The sequence below is a fragment of the Saccopteryx leptura genome, chromosome 2 (genome assembly GCF_036850995.1).
Source record: "Saccopteryx leptura isolate mSacLep1 chromosome 2, mSacLep1_pri_phased_curated, whole genome shotgun sequence".
In the NCBI taxonomy this organism is placed as follows: Eukaryota; Metazoa; Chordata; class Mammalia; order Chiroptera; family Emballonuridae; genus Saccopteryx; species Saccopteryx leptura.
Window position 1 is genome coordinate 374,421,485 of NC_089504.1, and position 20,911 is coordinate 374,442,395.

Genomic DNA, 20,911 nt, shown 5'->3' on the forward strand with positions numbered 1-20,911 from the left:
TAAATCTGCCTTGCTACAGTTTAAACCACAAGCACTTAGATTGTTCTTTTGAGTGAATGCAGATTAACTGAGGCATGTAGAATAAACTCGTTCTGTGTTCTCTTTTGAAAGAGGTTTTCCGTATTCAGACTGCAGTCCTTTGCAAATCTCAGAAGCCTTTTTCCTAAGTGAACAAAAAATAGGAGTAATGCAGGTATTCTGAAACAAGGGTGACAGGAGAAGAAAATAGGAAGTTATTTATTATTTGCAAAGCAACTAAGTAGTAGGTTGATTGGGAAAACGAGAAAGATAAGAGGGGGGGATGGAAATCTGTCATGGAATTATATTTTTATCAGAGAAGAAAATAAGTACCGGCAAATGAAATTTGACTCTTCTTTGCAAGTTTCACCGAGCATGAAAATGTCCCTTTAAAATTTCCCGTAAGCCGTTGCTGGCTATGGGATTTTTCCGGTGCAAAGGGAGTCTGAGTTCAGGAGGCCACAGAATGCCAGAAGGAAAGGGATTTTTTGATGCTTGGGGCTCTGAGACTGTCAGTTTAAAAAATGAAAGTAATATAGAAAGGGCAAATTGGCATTTATCATTCCATCTCTTCAGGCTTCTGTCTCTTTAATCAGCTAGCCTGATTTGCCCAGTAAATGATTCCTGAGTGTGTGTGTGTGTGTGTGTGTGTGTGTGTGTGTGTGTGTGTGCCCGTGCGCGTGTGTTGTAGCTCTGTCAATCCTTGGATTAGAACCAATGATTGCAGCTTGTAGGAGGGCTGTCCAGGGCCAGATTGTACGATGTGTCTCAGTGCCAGAGAATGAGTAGAGATAATTACTGAGAAGTCACACTCTCTCACACCCTCGGCTTTCTTGTTGTGTCCTTCAGCAAAACAGTGGATTTAAATCTCCTTCCAGGAGCTGGAGAGCAACGCAATCTGTCAAGAAAGAAAGAAAGAAAAAACCGAACCTGACAAAAAAGAAGAAAAAGAAGAAGAAAAAAAAATCATGAAAACCATCCAGGCAAAAATGCACAATTCTATCTCTTGGGCAATCTTCACGGGGCTGGCTGCTCTGTTTCTCTTTCAAGGTAAGAGCTTGCTATTGATTTGCCTACAGTAGACCCAGGAATTGTACAGTGTGCTTTATGTGATTCGCAGACTCCTGAGCCGGCTCTGCTGCGCGGTTTGCAGGTGGAGGAGAGAGCGTTTTAAACAGCATGGCTGGGACTTCATCCTCCCTACTAGGCTGTGAGAATATTGATTTGGTTCTGGCTGCTACTGGAATGGGGGGAATGTATATGCATAAGTAAAAGGTGTCTGGTGCTCCTGTTTAGGTACGTGCCTGTGTGCCGGTCTCCCTGGGTTTTTGTGCATTCTTGTGCACACACACACATACTCACACACACATATACTCACACAAGACGGAGCACACACAGAAGCAAGGGAAAATTACAGATTCTGAGGGCAGCAGGGTTGCTAATGTGTTGCTTATGTTACTGGGTAAAAATTACAAGAGAAAACTTTAAATATCTGCTAGTAAACTTGCAAAGCTTCAGAAAGGAGCAAAGGAAATTGCAGGCTAGAAATAATCAGGTAACTGCATTCTGTAAGGTTTTGGTCAGAGACCCAGCTTAAAGGGATGAATCAATTTGCAGTCACCGCAAACAATTGTATTAGTTTTAAATGTGTTTGGGGGTGTGTTTGTGGCAGTGTTGATGGGGATGTGTGGGGGAGGATAGCAAGCAACTGAAAGGCAGTGGGAACACACGCACGGGGCTCTGGAATTCTGAAAAGCTTTTCTAAGTTGAAGGGAGAGAGGCAATAAGAGTCGAATGCTAATTTTCTGTTTATTATTGGTCTGGAAGCCAAGCCACAGGGGGCTGCAGTTGAGGGCTGGGCTTGTTCCGGGGCCAAGTTCATGCTTTGATGTTGACTGTGCTGTGTTGGGTACATTTGGAATCTGCTCCAACCCTGGGTCTATTTGCTGCACCGTGGGGCCCCACACTCTGTCCCAGCTCTTCCTTTTCAACAGTAGCATTATCCGCTCACCTGCTACTCCCCCCTCCCTGCACCCCACGCCTTCCTTTGGGAGGGCTGGCTTGCCTCTTTCATATGAAAGCTATCTGAACTCACAGGGGTTGAGACAGGCAGAGAAACTTTCCCTGGGTAGCCCAGCAGGCTCTCCGAGAGGATCCCAGGTGGAAGCTTGGTCCTGGCAGCTGCATTCCCAGAGGAAAGTTCAGTCTTGCAGAGTGAAAATGACGGGGAGTCCCACCCACCTCTCTCTCTTTTCCTACTGCAATATGGAGTTCTCATGGTCTCGGCTGAGTTCCCACCTCTACTCCTGCTGATCCTCCTTGGAGGGTAGGCTTTGGGGATTGCTGCTGTCCCCTCGACATATGGTTCAGGGGCTACTATGGGGACCCAGATAAAGTGAGTAGAGGGACCAGGTTGGGAAGAATCAAATACTTGTGTATCCTTGGCTGGGGCTCAAGGCGGAAGGCAAGGGGGGACTGGAGGGTTCTGAATGAGATGCCAGGGCAGTCACAGTGGTGGATTTTGCAGGGATATCCTTGATGCTGGCTGCTGGTCCCCGCCTCAGGATCTCTCTCCCCTCCCATGGAGGCATCGGTAGGTGGAAGAGTGCAGGAGCTAACTTGGAGGCATCCTTGAATGACTCCTCTTACGTAACGTGGAGCAGCGGCGGCAGCAGCAGCGTGTGTGTGAGTGTGTGTGCGTGTGTGTGCGTGTGCATCTGTGTGTGTGCGTGTGCATCTGTGTGTGTGCAGGGGCTTGTGTGCACCCTGCTTGTTCTGGCTGCGCGGGCTCATCCAGTGAGGTCAGAGCTCCAACACTGGCAGTGGGGAAACTGAGTTCAGAGCCAGGTTTCTTTGGGGAAATAGCTTCTAGTGTGCTAACAACGGAAATGAATAACTAGACAAGGGTAGAGTGAGGGGTCAGAAGAAGGAAAAGCAGAAGTTCCAAGTCCTCAATAGTTCCCCATCTGTCCTGAGACCTGTGTCTCTTCTATCTAAAACATTAGACTGGAGACAACAGCCAAACTTCCACCATCAACAGCCCCATTGGCAGCGGGCCAGGAGCCCCGGGGCCAAACTGAATTTACATATAAATTAGCATACGTGATAATTTTTTCATTGGAAATAAATGCAGGGAAGCATAATATTTGCTCATACTTTGAATCATCTGTGAATAGATGAGGATAAAGCAGTGGTACAACATTCTCCAGGGTGGAACCTATTTTGTGGTCTTGCTCCCACCTTGGGGTGGGGGGTGGATGTGACAGGGGTACTTCAGACCTCCTCACATGCTCCCAAATCCTGGATTTTCTAGGGAAAATAATGGCCTTATTTGTGCTGCCCACCTCAGAGCCAGCTCTAAATAGGCTTCAATCTTTCGTGATAGAACAAGACTGGCCAATTGTAAGGCAGAATGACCCCGAAGACCCCCGCACCTCTTGCCAGTTGGACCAGCAAAGGTGGCTGTTTTTCGTTGCAGGGGATGGAAGCCGGAGCCTGCCAGCTCCCTCTTATCAAACTTGCAGAATTACCGAAGCAGCCCAGGTCTCGGCTGCAATAATCCACCCCTATTGCATTGACCCAGTGGGACTAGTTAGAATGCAGTACACATTCCAAGGCAATTTTTTCTTCTTCTCTGTTTTTGTTTTAAGCTGGATCTTTCTAGAGCTGCTACTTCCTGGGTTTCTGGCCTTCTGGATAAGGTGTGTCTGGAACTAGTAGCAGGTTATGGACCCTGTCTGACCTAGTCCTCCCCCCAACCCAACCAGCAACCATGATCCAGCTTAGAGGGGAGGAGATTTCTGAGGGAGTCAGCTCTGATTAGTGATGGCATGGGGGGGGGTTGATTAGCACCCTGAGGCTCTGGCCCTGAGACACTCCGGGCCTGCTTAACTGGCAGCTCCTCTCCTGGTGACAGGAGCCCCGTTGCTGGATTAGGGCTGTCCTTCTGAGCACACCGCCCACCTTCTGCCATGGAGAGGCTCTGAGGCAGGCTGCACTGCAGATTTCTCTTTCTAGAAACCCAACCAACTCTCTTTCGAAGGATTACTGCTCCAGTCCACACCTTGTGATCAGCTTGGCTGGATTCCTCTCCTACCTTTCTAATGTTCTCTCACTTCCTGACATTGCACGTCAACTTCTCTGCCCACCTGAGACACACACAGGGCAGAGGAGGAGGGAAGGGAGACCTGGCTAAACCCACACTCTCCTTCCCTCAGTGCCAACGGCATGGAGGCCATTCACCTGGGCCGCCCGGCCAAGTTCCTATCCGTCACAGGAGAGGTATGGGCCCAGCAGCAGCCCGAGCCCATGACGCTGTTGAGATGTGGGGAAGGCAGTTGAGACCATGACAACGTTAACTGGAAAAGTGAAAAATCGGTTTGGGAGAATGAGACCCTGGGCCTCTCTGTAAGCATTTTGGGTACTTGGAAGCATGGCTGAAAATAAAGTCAATTAATAAGTTTAAAAGAAGGTGGCAGGGAAGAGGGACAGAAAACACCACAAAGTGGACCCCAGCTACCGTGTCAGGAGCTGCCAACTTGGTGCAAGTTATAGGCGAGGTGTACAGAGCAGAGGGGAGGCCACTGGCCCCAACCCGCCGCTTGGAGAGGGCCCTCCAGCGTCTGGGCAAGGCTGTGCAGGGGGCCTCAGTGCCCAGCAGCCTTGCTGCTCGAAGCTCATTCTTGCGATTACAGCTTCAGTTACCAGGTGCAAAGGCTAGTCCTCATGCTGGTCCTTTATTTTCAGCACTTTTAAAGCTGACTATAAGCCAAGGTGTTTGCTGCCACACTAACCCCTGACTTCCGTTGTCTCTGAGTAAGTCTCTCCTACAGTGCTGGTAGTATGAGGTGCTGAACTGCGTCCTTGGAGGGTCTCTCTTGGTTCCCTGCTTGAGACACTTTGCTCAAGACTGTCTTCTGGCGGTTCCCGTGGGCTCTGTCCCGGTCACATGCACACTTCAGTGGCCCTGAGATACAGTGACCAGGGTTGGTACCGGCTGAATGTCATGAATGGGCTCAATAAACCAGTGCTGGCTGCAGCCACAGCCTACCCCTTGGGTTGGTGAGAGCTCTCTTGATATCCTAAGTGGCAGCATTTCTAAGTCAACATGGGATGTGTGATTCTGGCATGTGTGGAAGACACGTGTTGAAAAGATGTGCCATGCTCTTGGCTGGCTAATCATGGTGGAGACACTTTGGGTGGGACTGTGTCATCTGCGATTTGTCTCTGTTCCAGGTTTTCGAGTTTGGATCTACCAGCCTGCTCCAGCCCACCAATTAGAATGCTGAAAATGCAAAACAAAAACAAACCCCATAACAAAACAACAACAAAAACTTTGCTTTCTAACCTCAGCAGAGGCCCTGCAGAATCTTCAAACTCTTTAATATGTCTGCCTTCCAGTTACCAAGCCAGTTCTGGTGGCCTGAGCACTGCTCCATGGGGAATATGTACCCCTGTACATTGGAGCTAAAAATTTTCTATGTTTTCTGTAGGGGAACATCTTTTTCTCTCTGTGCCTGTCTCCCCACCTGTCTGCCAAGCTGGGGACCAAGTCCCCTGGGTGTTATAAGGACTCATTAATGCTTGTTACGCTCCAAACATGTGGTGCTAAGTGGAACTCCATGCTGAGAACTGGTTGTATTTATGCGATTTCCTTCCTTTCTGCTCTGTTGGCTTGTTACATGTTTACTTTATGTCTGTAGTCATTTGAAATTCAATAAAACAAATTAAACATAAAAAATAAAAACATGCAAAACTAAGGTAATCGATGGCAGACAGGTGGGATGAGACTGGGCTGTGCCATTGTAGCCATCCTCCCCAGGGCCTCCTCCGACCTGACCTTCTGTCTCATTAGGGAGCGCCCTGGGGAGGGCGAGGGGGCTTCGGAGGAAACAGGCAGGGAGCGAGCTTCCCGCCCACTGTGAAAGGAGACTTCTGCAGGGAGAGGCAGCGCTGTGGGCTGGATGGACGCACAGAGGAACTTGGGGGAGGACGGAAGGTGAGGCTAGAAGTTTTAGAGGGAAGAAAACCAGCTCTAAACTGGACTGGAACACGGGGAGAGAAAGACGACTCTATCCAGCACTTTGACTGTGATTGTATTGATTGTGTTCAGTAAGCTTATACTGTAAGAGCTCTATACTTTCTTTTACATACTTGTGTATTTATCTAGGCCACCTCTTTGATTAAACTGTTCTTGCTATCACTGCTTAAACTTAAAAGAGAGATGTGTTGGCCACCTTACCTCTCTTTTGCTCTCCCCATTTCTCCCTTTTTTTCTCTCCCCTTTCCTCCCTCATTCTCTCTGCTCTGTCCTCCCCCCCTTTTCTTTCCTCCCTTTTCTTCCCCTGCCTTTTTTTCTTCTTTTTATTTTTCTTTCTTTTCTATGGGAAAAATCATTGAATCAGCCGACAGATCTGGGTCACGCTGGCAGGGGTTGCTCCGCTTCACCCAGGCTTGCCGAGGAGAAGGAGGGGACCGTCTGCTTTGCTAGTTCACAAGGAGCCCAGATGACACGGTGCCACAGGAGGGAGAGAGGGCAGACCAGGGGACCAATGGGCGAGTTCAGAACCCCAGTGAGAGTGCCTGGGATCCCAATTACAGAGTCCTCAGCTCCTGGATATTCCCACACTGATTCTCCACATCCGATTCCTCCTTGCCTCTTTCCTGAGTTTTGTGCACTTTCTAAGCCCTGTGTGTTCCAGTTTTCCTCCTTTTCCCCGCGGCCTCTCCTTTTCTCTTCTGCTTTTCTCCTCCTTCCAAAACCCGTGCAGATCACAGAGTCTCCCCCCACTTAAGTCATATTAGAGAAACGGCCTTTTGTTTATTTGCAAGAAGAACAAACAGCAATCCTGCCAGAAGAGCTCTGTAAGTCATTTGCAACCTGCAAAACAAACCAACAAAGCTTCACATTTTCATTGCTGAGAAGAGACTATTTCAACAGAGACTGTCAAGCTAAGAAATCAAATATTGGAAAACACATTCTTCAGCTTTGTTACTGAGGACATCTTAAGTAACTAAATTTCATTTTTTTTTCTTTCTGGTTTCTCTAAGAATATTGCCCTTTACAATAATAAAAGACCGATCTGGCTGGCTGACTTTGACATCCCTTGCTCATTCAGATTCACTCTCTAGAGGTGCTTCCTTTGCTTTGTCTTGCTAGTGCTGAGTTCTAACCCACAGACTCGTTCATTTGTTCATTGGGTCAATCACCCAGCAAGTGTCCTCTGAGTACCTCTTATGTTCCATGTATTGTTTTAGGTGCTGGAAGTACAGCAGTGACCAAAACCAACTAAAGAAGGAGACCAGAGACAGTACACTCTCCCCATTTTGGCTTGCTTACCATCCTTCTTTCCACCCAACAGGAGCACCAGAAGCACGGGGGCAAGACTCAGTGACACGGCCTTTTGTTTTCTGTGTCAGTGATGCTGTCAATGATGAGGAGGCACCTGTCTACAGGCTGCCCCTGGATGCTGTAGGATGCTCACTCACCTGACCGCTTCTACTGCATTTCTGGAGTGCTGGAGGTGATTATTCCTCACTGTTTTCATGTAGAAGAACCTTTCTCTTGGATCTGTGGTTCTTCCAAGTGAGGCAGCCTAAAGCAACGCTTCATCTTTTCACCCTGTCTCAGAAGTCTGTAGGTCTTAGGGGGGTAGTAAAATGTGTTCATTCTCTAAGCCAGTGGTTCTCAAAGTTGGTGTATCGCCCAGGGAGCTTTATAAATATACCAATGTCTGGACTCTATCCCAGACCAATTAAATCAGAATCTCTCCATGACAAGGCCCCACATTGATATTTTTAAGAGCTCTCTAAGAGGTTCTAATCTGTGGCCAGGTTTGAAAACTGTACCTCTAAATTTCACTAACATTGTTCAACGACCTTGAATAGGACACATCCCTATATGAACCTCAGGTGCCATATCTCTAAAATAAAGCCGTTGGACTAAAAGATTTTCAAGTTTCATTTCAAGTTCAACATTTTGCAGTTCTGCAAATGCCTTTTAGAGTATAGTACTTGAAAGGTAGTGACGCTACAAAGAAATATCCAGAAGCAGTCTCTGCTCACAGGGAGCTAGAAATATAAACTCAGTTGTGTATTGAAGACCAACATCAGAATGTGTAAGTGGTGTGTGTGAACACAAACACTGCCTACTGTATTGTATGGGCTGTGTCACATATCCATACATTCATGTGTATTCTTTATATGTCAGGAATTCTTGGGATGGGGGATAAGATTAACTAGTCACAGCATTTCAGGTATGGAGAATCAGGAATAATAATGGCTCTTAATTGATCAATCCTATAAGAGAAAGGAGTATGTTAGCCTGACCAGGCAATGGCACAATGGATACAGTGTCAACTTGGAATGCTGAGGATGCAGATTTGAAACCCCAAGGTCGCCGGCTTAAGTATAGGCTCACCAACTTGAGTGCGGGTTGCTGGCTTAAGCAAGGGAACATAGATATGACCGACCGTATGGTCACTGGCTTGAGCCCAAAGGTCACTAGCTTGAAGCCTAAGGTTGCTGGCTTGAGCCCAAGGTTGCTGGCTTGAGAAGGGGTCACTCGCTCTGCTGCAGCCCCCCGGTCAAGGCACATATGAGAAAGTAATCAATGAACAACTAAAGTGCCACAACAACAATTTGATGCTTCTAATCTTTCTCTCTTCTTGTCTATGTATTTCTATGTGTTTCTCTTTCTCTCTCTCTTTCTCTCTCACTTATTAAAAAAAAAAAAAAAGGAATGTGTTAGGCTGGATTTCAAGAGTGCTAAGCAATGGCAAGCCTTGGAAGAAGCCCCATTCATAAGGGTGAAGACTGCCATAGCCTTCTCTTCCCTCCCCAGGAATCCATATCCAGCCTGGAGCTTCCATCACTCTCTGCATTCTAGCAAAGGCTCGGGCTCAGAGCCTCAGTGGCGATTTTGCAGCTTGCGTGTTAGGCAGAAGTCCTGCTGGCTCCACTCTGCGAGCCAGGCTGTCCCTGCAGTGCATGCAGAAGTAAAAACTTGTCTGTGTTGATGGAGTCAGCAGGGCTGGGGACACATGCAGATTAAGCTACCATGCAGATTTGTGCCAATGGTAGTCACTGGGTAACTCAGAGAGTGTTCACACTGCTGGCTCCCCAAAGCGCTCACACTGCTGTGTCAGCCAAGCCCAGAGTCACAATCAGCTCAAGCCCAGAGGAACTCTCAAGATGATTTATTCCAATCCCGTCTTTGAGCTCCAATGCCTCAGAAACGCAGCTACTGTGGCCCCCTAGCTTTCATCTCCAGTATGGGGAACTCCCATCCCTCTCTAGATGGTCTGTTGTCTCTGACCATTCAGGAAGACAGAAAGGGAAGGAAAACAAAAGGAAGAATTTGTCTAGAAAAGATATGTAACATAGTGGCTATAACATTGCTGGGTGCACACGCTGGCTCTGTCACTTCCTCGTTTGAAACCTTTAGCAATGTCATCAACCTCACAGTAATTCACTTACCTTTTTCATAAAATGCAGATAACTGTGAGATTTACTTCAAGGCTGTTATGAGGATTAAATAAGCGACTGCAGATAAAGTGCTTGGAACGTTGCCTGGCACATAGTAAGCTCTCAATAAATATTACCTAATAGTATTATGATTGCTACTAAGAATAATTTTCTTTCAACATGACTTTTCTTCAAATATTTGAAAACATAATTCCCTCCCCTTCTCCCTCAAATCTCCTCTTCACTAGGTTAAATCTTCCAAGCTTTTCTCTTATTTTCTATATAATCATCCACAGAACGGGTGTTGATTGACCTTTTCTAAAGTTATTGTGGTTGCTTTGTATTCTTCTTCAAGTATTCCTGTCCCATTTGCTCTGGGCAGCCCAAAATATTATAGACTATGGCCTCTTTTGATTTTAAATCCAAACAGAATAACGTATCAGCTCTTTGAAAAGGCATGGGAGGTCTCAAGGGTCTCACAGGGGTTTGCTAGCCTCTCTTCCAATTCCAAGTTTTCCTGGTTCCGTTGACTCCCTGGGGTCCTTTGCCTGTCCTTCCTCAGGACACATGTACACGCTGCTCCCTCTGTAGAGGGCTCCCCTGTCAACCTCACACATACTTATAATTCAAGACAAAATTCCAGGTTCAGCATCTTGTTGAAGCCCCTTATTTCTTCTTTTATGACTTTCTTGCTTTTGTATATACTTCTTTTCTTCATATCCATCACCTATTTGTGTAGTTACCTGCTTGCACGTCTATTTCTCATACCAGACTGTGAGCTCCCAGAGGTCAGGAACTGTCTCTCTACATTCCAAGCACAGTTCTTGGCACAATGTGGCACTCAGTGTTTACATTTGCAAATAAAAGAGGAAGAGAGAGAGAGAGAGAGAGAGAGAGAGATACAGAGACAGAGAGAGAGAGACCTAAGATCCCATTAGGTTTTTCAAGAGCCACATAATTCTGTTGACTTATAGTGAACTGTTATTAATTCATCCCTTCCTAATTCTATACCTGTATTGTTTTACCAGGTACACAATAACCTGATCTCAGAACTTACCTCCTCTGAAATCAGCTTATTCGGTTGAACTCATGTCTTCTTTCTGACTAGATCTTTCTGGAATCTGAATCTGTAATCTCATATATTAGTAATCCCTCCTGGCTATAATCAGCAGTAAAGCCATATGTTATAGGCACCTAGGTAATGATAGATGAGTTTAGTATTTATGGCTAAATTTACCCAAGAGCCTAAAATAGTCTCTCTAGTGGTCAATAGATCAGATGAGTAGAACTTATTGGCATCAGAGGGAGCAACAGGGGCAAAGGAAGGTTGGATCTAAGAAAAGAAGACAGTAACAGGATGGATGTATTTAGTTGGAGAAGGCTAAGCGGTCAAGTGTTTCTTATCTGCTATTTGAATCTACTCCTCCCCCTCTTCCACAAAAATTTCCATTAGGGCATTTGACTCTCCTCCTAAACCATCAGAAGGAAACTTGGCCCAGGCATGGAAGAGATTAGTTGACAGCTTTTTTTTTTCCTCTTCAATGCAATTGGTGATACATTGCATTGCACATCATAGTTGGATAAACTATCTTGCTAAGTCTGAAAAAAATAATTAAGTGTTGTATATGTCTCCTTTCTTTTCCCTTAAAACTTCTTGATAGAAGGATATAAATCTCTTATCATTTTTGTTACATTCTTGCACTGCTGAAGGCCAAAATAATTTAATCATCAAATCAAAAAGCTCCCCCCCCCCCCAGACTCCTAGAGTTGTGAGATAACTCAGAATTTGCCCAGTCTCCCACCCAAGGCAACACTCTCATCTGAATGATGCCCATTAATTCCTGTTCAACAGTTTCAGAGACTTTCAGTGAGCAGACAATAACTGAGTTGTGGGCCCCTTTTCTGGCTGTCAGAATAACCTGTGAAGATTGTGATAAGCAGATACCCAGGTTTGACTCAAAAAAGTTCTCATTGAATAGGCTCAAATAACTATAGGTGATTATATCATGCAGATACAGCTGAGAATAACTGATATTAGCAACCATTTTCATAGTTGAGAATCAATGAGAAAACGCTATTTGCACGGGCATTTATGTTGCCTCCTCAATATTAATTATATGTTTTCTTTATATAAACAGTACTCCAAATTTGTTTAGCTCAGCAATGTGCCCATTCAAAATACTTATCTTCTACATTCTCTTATAGCTGGGTGTGGCCATGCAGTGCAGTTCAAGCTAATAGAATAGCAGTACATGTTTACTGGGTGGGGTTTTGAGAATTGTGCTCAGGAAGCCTGTGCTTTTTGAACCTTACCTTTCCACCCTCTTTGTGACTGAGAGACTGGCAGACTACCTGGACATCTAGGGGCCAACTTGCAAATAGAAGGACAAACAACACACATCAAGAATGGCAAAGAAGGAAGCTTTCAGGTTGAACCAAATGAACTTGCTGTTTTGATAAATTGAAAACAGTTGAGTATAGATATTTCCATTATGACGCCATCTAACAGAAGGACCTCAGGTTCAAGATGATATAGCAGTTATAGCAGCTCTGGAATACATAGCTCCATACTTATTCTCACTTAATGAAAAACATTCCTATTTAATTAGGTTTCTACTAGTTGCATCTTAATGTAATCCTAATAAATCTACATGGAACAAAAATTTGTCTCTTCCTAACTTTTGCCCATTAGAGCTACTCAAAACACAAGTACTATTGTGTGATCTACTTTCTAAGAGCTGACTATCATGGACCCTATTTATTTTATCTTGACATTCTTAGTTTCCTCTCATGATTATCATTCGTATAACTTCTAGACCACTAATAATCCTGATCATTATCTTCTGAACAGGCTCCAGTTCAATAATGATCCACTAAAAGTCATTATCAGACAGACTCTTCCAGACGCAGTCTGATTAGTAAAGTGGGGTGTGGACTGTATTTTGGACTTTATAGTTTTATAGGTCTAGTCTATTATTGTATTTGTTTCTTTTTTTCCCCCACATTATTTATACCACATTATTGGCTCACATTGATGTTGTACTCACTCCTCTGACAAAATGCAACTATACAAGACTTCTCCTAGCCTTGCTTACAGTAAATTTTTAAAAATGTTTTTAAGTATTTGAACTTGCATTGTACCCTGCGTCCATTACTTAAATCAATTGAGTTTATTTTTGTGTTCTGAGGAGCTGTCTCCATCAGCTTGTGTCATCCCCAAAGGATAATATAGACATATCATCTCCACATCCTCAAGGTGAATGATGAAAAAAAAAGAAGGGCATGGTCAAGTTCTTTCTTACATTGATATTTCACCCACTTCAAAATAATTTATTCAGACTGTACCGTGTTAACCATAAACAGCAAGACACAGTAAAGTAGACAATTTAATACAACATGGTAAGTGCAGGGGTAAAAATAAGTCATGTTTGCTATGGCAGCATCTAGAAGATTTTTCAGGTCAGAGAAGCCTTCTAGAAGGAATGGATGTTTCAACTGAGAGACAGAGGTGACTAGATTGAACCAGGAAGACAGAGGAATGAGTGTTACAAGTGGAGGAAACTATAGACAGGACATGACAGCTAGAGGCAGGGCAGTGTGGTAGGAATTCAGGAATCCAGTGGCCATTCTGGTTAGATTGGGTGTATTTGTATGATTTTGGTGGCTTCCAGAGAAGGAAAGAGGGTTGTAGGTAAAAAGAGAAGAGTTTTAGGTAGAGGAGTAGGTAGAGGTCAGATCTTGAATGGCCATGTGGGACAGATAAAAATTTTAAACCAAGGAAAGAAAGTGCTTTGAAGGGTTGTACACCAGATAGTATTATGATCAGATCTGCAATTTTAATTGTTAAATAGAGTTATTTGGATTACAGAAAAATATTAAAATGTTACTGTAGTTATAGTAGGAATGAATAAAAAGAAGGCAAGACTAGAGGCGAGGCAGCACCTAGAGGGGGTAGCAGCCAGTCTGGCATGAGTTAGCCAGGGCGGAGTTGCAGAGAGAGAGAGAGAGAGATACGGGTGCATAGGAACTTCTGGGAGGTCAAAGGGCACGTCTTGGAGATGGATAGGAAAGAGGATGATAAGTGATAAAGGGAAACAAAAGAGGACTTCTAGTTTCTTGGTAAATGGCACACAGGTGAGTTTTAGAAAGATAGTGATGAATGCAGTTTGGGCCATCATGGGTTTGCAGGTGACTGTTGGACAAGAAGCTCTTGAATAAGAAGCTGGCCAGATGGGTCTGAAACTTTGGAGAGATATGTAGCTGGAAAAAGGTGGTCTTCAACACAGAAACAATTAATCACCCACAAGGAGAGTGGAGAATATATTAAGAAAAATTAGGGCAGGCCATTTGTATTTATGGACTGGGAAGAGAAGAAACTTGGGAAAAGCAATTGACAAGATGCGCTAAAAACATATGAGAAAACCCAGGAGAGCATGATGCCATTGAGGTCAAAGGAGTTGTCTGGGGAAAGCAGGAACATTAGCAGCATCAAATGCTGCAGAAGTATCAAGTAAGATTCGCCTTAGTGACAAGAATAACTTCTATTCCCTTGGGAGAACAGTTGTGTGGGGTGCAGTCATGGCATAGGGAGATAAAATATTTAGATAATTATTTCAATTTTTAATTTTTGTAAAAGGTAGAGAAAGTAGCAAGACAAAAGGAGATTGCAGTTGGAGAGAATGTGGTTGCTGTTTCAGATGAGAGATACCTCTTGAAATGTTTGCAGGCAGAATCTAAGAAAGCAGAAGCAAGAAAGGAAGATATAGCCGACGATGACCCAGCGAGGTCCCTCAGACAAGACAAGAGACTGGAAGGATGGCAAAGCATGAGCATAGGTGGAAGAGTGAATCTTGAATGAAGGAGAAAGACTGATTTTATTGCTAAAGAAAAAAGAGAAACATAACTGAGAATATCCATTATGATTGGACTCAGTTGCAAATAAGAACTACACAATGAAAGTGGTTTAAATAAGACAAAGTTTATTGCTCTGGTTACAATAAAATTCCACCTGGTTCATGGCTGATGTGGTGTTCCCCAAATGCAGGGACCCAGCTCTTTCCGTGGTTTGGATCTGCAGTACATGGCTTTGACCCCCTGGTCTAAGATGGCAGCACACGTGTGCCGGCAGTGGGATGAAAGAGGAGAGGAAGAAGAAAGGGCAACATGCACAAGTGTACGGCCTCTCAAAGGAGGTTCCTTACTGAAAGCCCTCCCATGGCACTCTTCTCACATCCTCTTTGTCAGAACTTAGTCACATAGCCAAATTACACTGCATGGGAATGTGGAAAATGTATTATCCACTTGGGCTGAACACATGCCCAGACAAATTCAGGGGGCTATCGCCATGGAAGAAAGGGAGAATGGATATTAAGAGGCGATTAGCATGTTGTATGAAAGGAGGGACAGTTACAACTCCCCTTGGCAAGGATGGAAGAGGTCCATAGGCCCATACAACACACATATAATTAAGGTATCGCTACCTTCTTTGTGGCATTTAACCATAGGTTTTCAACATCTATAATCATTAGGGAAATGCAAATCAGAATCGTAATGAGATACCACTTTACATTGATTAGGATGATTATTATTTTTTTTTTTAAAGAGAAAGAAATAGAACACGTGTTGGCAAGAATGTGAGGAAATTGAACTGGCACACTGGTGCATTGCTGGTGGGAACGTGAAGAGGTGTAACCACTTTACACCTCGTTACATAGTTTTGTGGTTTTTCAAAAAGAAAAAAATGGGCCCTGGTTGGTTGGCTCAGTGGTAGAGCGTCGGCCTGGCGTGCGGGAGTCCCGGGTTCGATTCCTGGACAGGGCACACAGGAGAAGCACCCATCTGCTTCTCCACCTCTCCTCTTCTCCTTCCTCTCTCTCTGTTCCCCTCCCGCAGCCGAGGCTCCATTGGAGCAATGTTTGCCCCAGTGCTGTGGATGGCTCTGTGGCCTCTGCCTCAGGCGCTGGAATGGCTCTGATTGCAAAGGCATAGCGACGCCCTAGTTGGGCAGAGCATTGCCCCCTGGTGGGCATGCCGGGTGGATCCTGGTCAGGAGCATGTGGGAGTCTGTCTGACTGCCTTCCTGTTTCCAACTTAAGAAAAATACAAAAAAGAAAAAAAATGAATTACAGCAGTGGTCCCCAACATTTTTTGGGCCACAGACCAGTTTAATGTCAGAAAATATTTTCACGGACCGGCCTTTAGGGTGGGATGGATAAATGTATCACGTGACCAAGACAAGCGTCAAGAGTGAGTCTTAGATGGATGAAACAAAGGGAATCTGGTCACTTTTTAAAAATAAAACATCATTCAGACTTAAATATAAATAAAACAAAAATAATGTAAGTTATTTATTCTTTCTCTGCGGACCGGTGCCAAATGGCCCACAGACCAGTACTAGTCCGCGGCCTGGAGGTTGGGGACCACTGGATTATAGTATGATTTGATACTTTTACTTCTAGATATATACCCTTAAAACTTAAAAGGAGACTCAAACAGATATTTGTATACCAATGTTCATAGCAGCATTATTCGCAATAGCCAAGAGATAAAACAACCAAAGTATTCATCAATGAATGAATGGATGGATGAACCAAATGAGCTATATACATACAATCAAATGTTATCTGGCCTGAATGAAATTAATGAATGAAATTCTGATACATTATACTACATGGATGGATCTTGAAATCATTTATGCTAAGAGAAATAAGTTAGACACAAAAGAACAAACAGTGTATGATTTCACATATATGGGGTACTTAGAATAGGCAAATTCAAGAGACAGAGTATAGAGTAGAAGTTCCCAGGGGTTGGGGAGAAAAAAAATGGGGAGTTATTATTTAATGAATAGAGTTTTTGTTGGGTTGATGAAAAGTTGTAGAGATGGATAGGGGTGATGGTTGTACAACAATATGAATGTACATAATGCCACTGAATTATATGCTAAAAAATGCTTAAAATGGTAAGTTTCAGGTTATGTGCATTTTACCCCAACAAAGAAAATGAAAAAAAGATAGAGATAATTGTCCTTGGGATAGTGTGTAATTCAGGTAAAGGTTTAAGCCTGGTGGCAGGAAGTTGAAGGACTTTGAATTTGATGGCTTTTTCCCTCTTGAGTTTAATTCAAGAAAGATGTGTGTTGACACACATGTATATGCAGATTTATGTGTGTGTCCATAAATCTATAGGCTGGTTTTTTAGAAATCAGAGAAGAACTGAAATAGTTACTTGTTTAATGAGCAAAAGAGCTGAATAGTACATCAGAAAGGTTCCACATGGTATTAATCACTCCTTTCCTGTGGCATTCTGTTTTCTCTCAGTTTTTAGGATAGAATATGGCCTACCCCTACCTTATTTCTCCATCTCTTTTTCTGAGTCTGGTCCTACCAGTTAGAGATGGTAGCAGATGCTCCCCCAGGCATGTTCGAAGTATATCTCCAACTCCTTCCCTCTGTTAGCTCCGTAAAGAGTTACAAAAATACAGTTTTACAGTTTACAGAGCATATTTATGTCCAATAGATTTCCTGATCTCTGCAACAACCAGAATATCCTATTATCATGCAAGTTCTGTCACTAACTCCAATTCTCTGAATTTATTCTTTTTCTGAAGCTTTTATTTTTCTTATCTGTAAAATGGGATGTTTAAACTTCCTTGGAATGCCATTTTATGTTTAATTGAATTATGTTCATGAAACCTGTGACTCAATACATACATATATATATATGAATAAATAAAGGGCAACAATTGTACATGGTCTTTTGACCAGCGCATGTGTTAGTGGCTGTACCTCCCCATTGAAGTCTCCCCTTCAGCTGCCCCCCTCCCACTCCAGCTCCCAGAATTACTCACCAGCCTGGTGCAGTTCTGCCTGTGAGTGCTTTCTAGTGCCTGTCCCTCCTCTCCCACCTCTCGTTACTGTCTCACTTGAGGCTTATGTCATTCCTTGCTGGACTGACACAGCCTCCTCATAGGCCTCCTGCTGCCATTACGTCCCAGCTCATCCCAGCTTCCTCAGTACCAACAATTAATTATCCTGCTAGAACACGTCCACATTTTGTCACCTTAGTCTTTTACTTAAAATCTTGACTAGCTCTGCGTGGCTTTCAAGATTAAGCCTGAGTTTCTTATCTTGGCACAGCATACATGCCCTTCTCTCTCCTGCCTCAGGCTTTTTCTTGCTCTGTCTCTGAGCAGCCACCTCATTTCGTCTCACTGATCCTGGACACACACTCCGAACATGACTCCAGCATGATGCCCCTCCCCAGCACAGGGCCTTGGCACATGCTGCTCTCTCCTGGTTAACAGCCTTCCTGCAGGGTTACACAGGTTGGGTGACAGCAGAAATAAGGCCAGAAAAAACATGTAAAAGGCTGGAAAAGGAGGGAAGTGCTCTCAGAGCCGCTCTAACTTACCATTTCCATACCAGCCTTTATAGGGATCCCTCCCAACAGCTCCCTGCTCCTGGACTGCATTAGGGAAGGAGGGGTCTGTGCTGCATGAGGTCGTTAGAGCTGTGGCTGTCCAAGTGTGGTCACTGAATCGGAAACCGTGGGCCTTTCTGACATGCGGCTGTCTGCCTTTCGAGAAGCCCTTCAGATGCGTGACACCACATTTTGAGAACCACTGACTTTAAGGAACTATGAAGCACAGATGGAGGGAGCCCTGATGGAAGGGCCGCTTCCTTTTGGACTCTGTGGGAAGAAGAAGTCCGAGGCCCAATGCTCACTGGAGGGGCCTCAGATTCTCTGGCATATTCCTACCTAGGAAAAATAACCTGCCAGAACAAAGCAGTGGTCTGTAACCTATAAAAATATGTAAAGTATGCAAGTAAGTGCATATTCCTTTTGTCAAGGTTTGCCAAATTTAGCAAGTAGAATTCCAGGATGCCCAATCAATTTAAATTCCAGATAAGCAACAAACATATTTTTTTTCATTATGTATAGCACACACACTTATACTGAAAACTTACTTGCTTATCTGAAATTTAAATTTAACTGGGGTATTTTGTTTCTGTTCATCTTTTACCTAGCACTTGACTTTTGTCCATAATGTTAGGTCCCGAAAGGAAATGGTCTGATCAAAATCAGGTGTCTGAAAGATAGAAGTAAGTTTTAATGGCTTGTTTTTTAAAAATTATTTATTATCATTTTTAATTTTTTATTGGAGGTTCCTTGGGTTATGCCAATCTCGACATATGACGTTTCAAGTTTATGACGCTCACTCCCATAAAAACTTTAAAAGATTGAGATGTGAGTGTTTCAGCTTACATCATTAGCATTGTACTTACGAACTACATGGGTGAACTAGTTTGGCTGCACACGGAGGAAGAATACACAGTAACGCAGCATCTGAGTGAGGAAGCTGGCGTCCCCCAGTACATTTACCTACGTCGTTTTGGACTGTTAAAAGCTCAGATGCTCCGTTTGTGTTGCTTTTTGGGGGCAACTTTTTGGCCCTTATCATGGCTTCTAAATGAAAGTCAGAGTCTTCAGATGGAAGTGCTTCAAAGAAGAGAAAAGCCATCACAATGGCTGCTAACAGTTTTGCAGAAAGTTTTTCTATGGTAGAGGATGGGTGGCAAAATTTCAGACTGAGGACCCAGCAATGACGGATTAGGTGAGGTCTACGGAGCTGTTATGGATGCTTTCCAATGCTATAGGCAGGTTTTGGAAAAGAAGAAGTCATCAACCTTCCAGGCTAGCCTGGAACAATTCTTTAAGATAGAGAGGCCTGCAACAGATCCTGTACCCTCTACATCAGCTGCTTCTCGAGATGAAACACCTGTAGTACAGGTAAACTCATCTCCAGCATGTCCTGCATGTTACTTAGGCAATCCTGATTCCCCTGACCCAGTATCTCCAGCACCTGCTGCAGGTTCTCCTGCCTCTCCAGCTTCCTCCTTCCAATAGGGCACTCCCTCCCCCCTTGCAATGCCCCTTCTAGTGTGCAAGCCAGCCACAGGAATAAAGGCAAGGAATTTTTTTTATACTCATTGTTTTCATTTTTTCTGTTATTACAGTAACAGTACAGTACAGTACATTTATGTTCTTTTCCTTTTTACGTGGCTTAGTTGTGATTTTCTGTTCTAGATTGTGATTTTTCAATTGTGTTAAGATAGGTAAGTGACTTAGGCTAGGGTGTGTTTCGACTTACACCAATATTTGGGTTATGTCACTGTCATAGGAACGAAATTGTGTTGTCCCCAAGGACACCCTGTATATGATTTAGCAAGAAAGAAAAGAAATGGATGATCTTTCTGGTTAATTGGGTTATTTGTGAAATCCACATTTGGAAGAAAGAGAGAGAGAGAGAGAGAGAGAATGGTGGTTAAAAGTGGCCCACATGCCAGAAAGTTCCTCCCCTCAGTTAAAATGACAGCACCTACAGCGCACCAGGCACAGAAGCCGCATCCCCATAAGAGGAAAGTAGAGCAAGCTTTCTCCCTCGGGGCTCTGGCTCCTGGGCAGGTCTCTCACAGCCTCCCCCTTACCTGTCTCTGGTGCCGGAATGCCACCCCAGAGGGTGGGACTGTGTGCTCTGACGGGGGAATGAATGACAGGCTTCCTAACAAAACGCAGCTGAGAGAGCAGCTTGCTGACAGAACAATTTGCTGGTGCCCAGAATATCCACCCGGGCTTGGTGAGGCAGCAACCCGGGCATCAGGAGGAGTCTGAGGGTTTATCAGTCACCCTAGTGTCAGGTTTCTGCGAGTCACCTCGCACTGTGCTTTGCCAGACCTGCAGCCTTGGCTTGCTGTCCACCATTGCCTCCAGAACCCCAGGAATAACTCATAAAACTATTCCTCTTTCCCGCCCCCCTCCTGATTCACCTATGTTTATGTAAATGACTGGAAAAGCAGTTTTCAGCTTATTTCTGCAGCTTAAAGGCATCCTGAGAAGCCTGTTATTGAAAAATCAGAAACTGAAAAGCAACTTCTGAGACAATGAATTAGCAGCTCAATGACTGTGTGTAATGTGAGTGTACAGTAACTGGCTGCATTGCAAACAGGAACTCCCCTGGGATGTGCTAATCAAACACGTGGCAACAGGTTGTCTGTTTCAACCCAGAGTGAGTGATCAAAGGAGATTTGCAGTTAATCCAAATATAACAGAAGTATCCAAGAGAAGGCCAGGGAGGGAGAAATTGGAATAGTGAGGGGAATCCTGAGCTTTCTGACCTAGAGTTCTGTAAAGCTGGTGGCCCTTGCCATGCAGGTTCACATCGGATTCGAGCAGACGGTAAGGGAAACTGTGAAGCTGGAAAACGGTGGACCATTCTGTTTGTTAGAGTCTTACAAGAGAGGATGAGCCAGCAGGCAGGGAAAAATACTTCCCTCTCTCTCTAGGCTAAGAAGCAACAGGCCAGGAGAAAAACCCCTTTGCGGGCAAACAATAGGAAAAAATGGCCCCTCCTAATGGCGGCTGGCAA

General features: G+C 44.3%; 1 protein-coding gene and 1 non-coding gene across 2 annotated transcripts in view; both read left to right on the plus strand.

The window, feature by feature from the left end:
• Positions 1 to 754: 754 nt before the first annotated feature.
• The window catches only part of NTM (neurotrimin), a 1,039,948-nt gene continuing 1,019,791 nt past the window's right edge, over positions 755 to 20,911 (plus strand). Inside the window, exon 1 of the mRNA XM_066365253.1 lies at positions 755 to 1,068. Coding sequence (XP_066221350.1) covers positions 987 to 1,068 — 82 coding nt within the window. The 5' untranslated portion in view covers positions 755 to 986. The remainder of the gene's footprint in view (positions 1,069 to 20,911) is intronic.
• LOC136396187 (U6atac minor spliceosomal RNA) lies at positions 14,867 to 14,993 on the plus strand. Its single transcript, XR_010749589.1, has one exon. It is a non-coding gene; the product is annotated as a U6atac minor spliceosomal RNA (small nuclear RNA).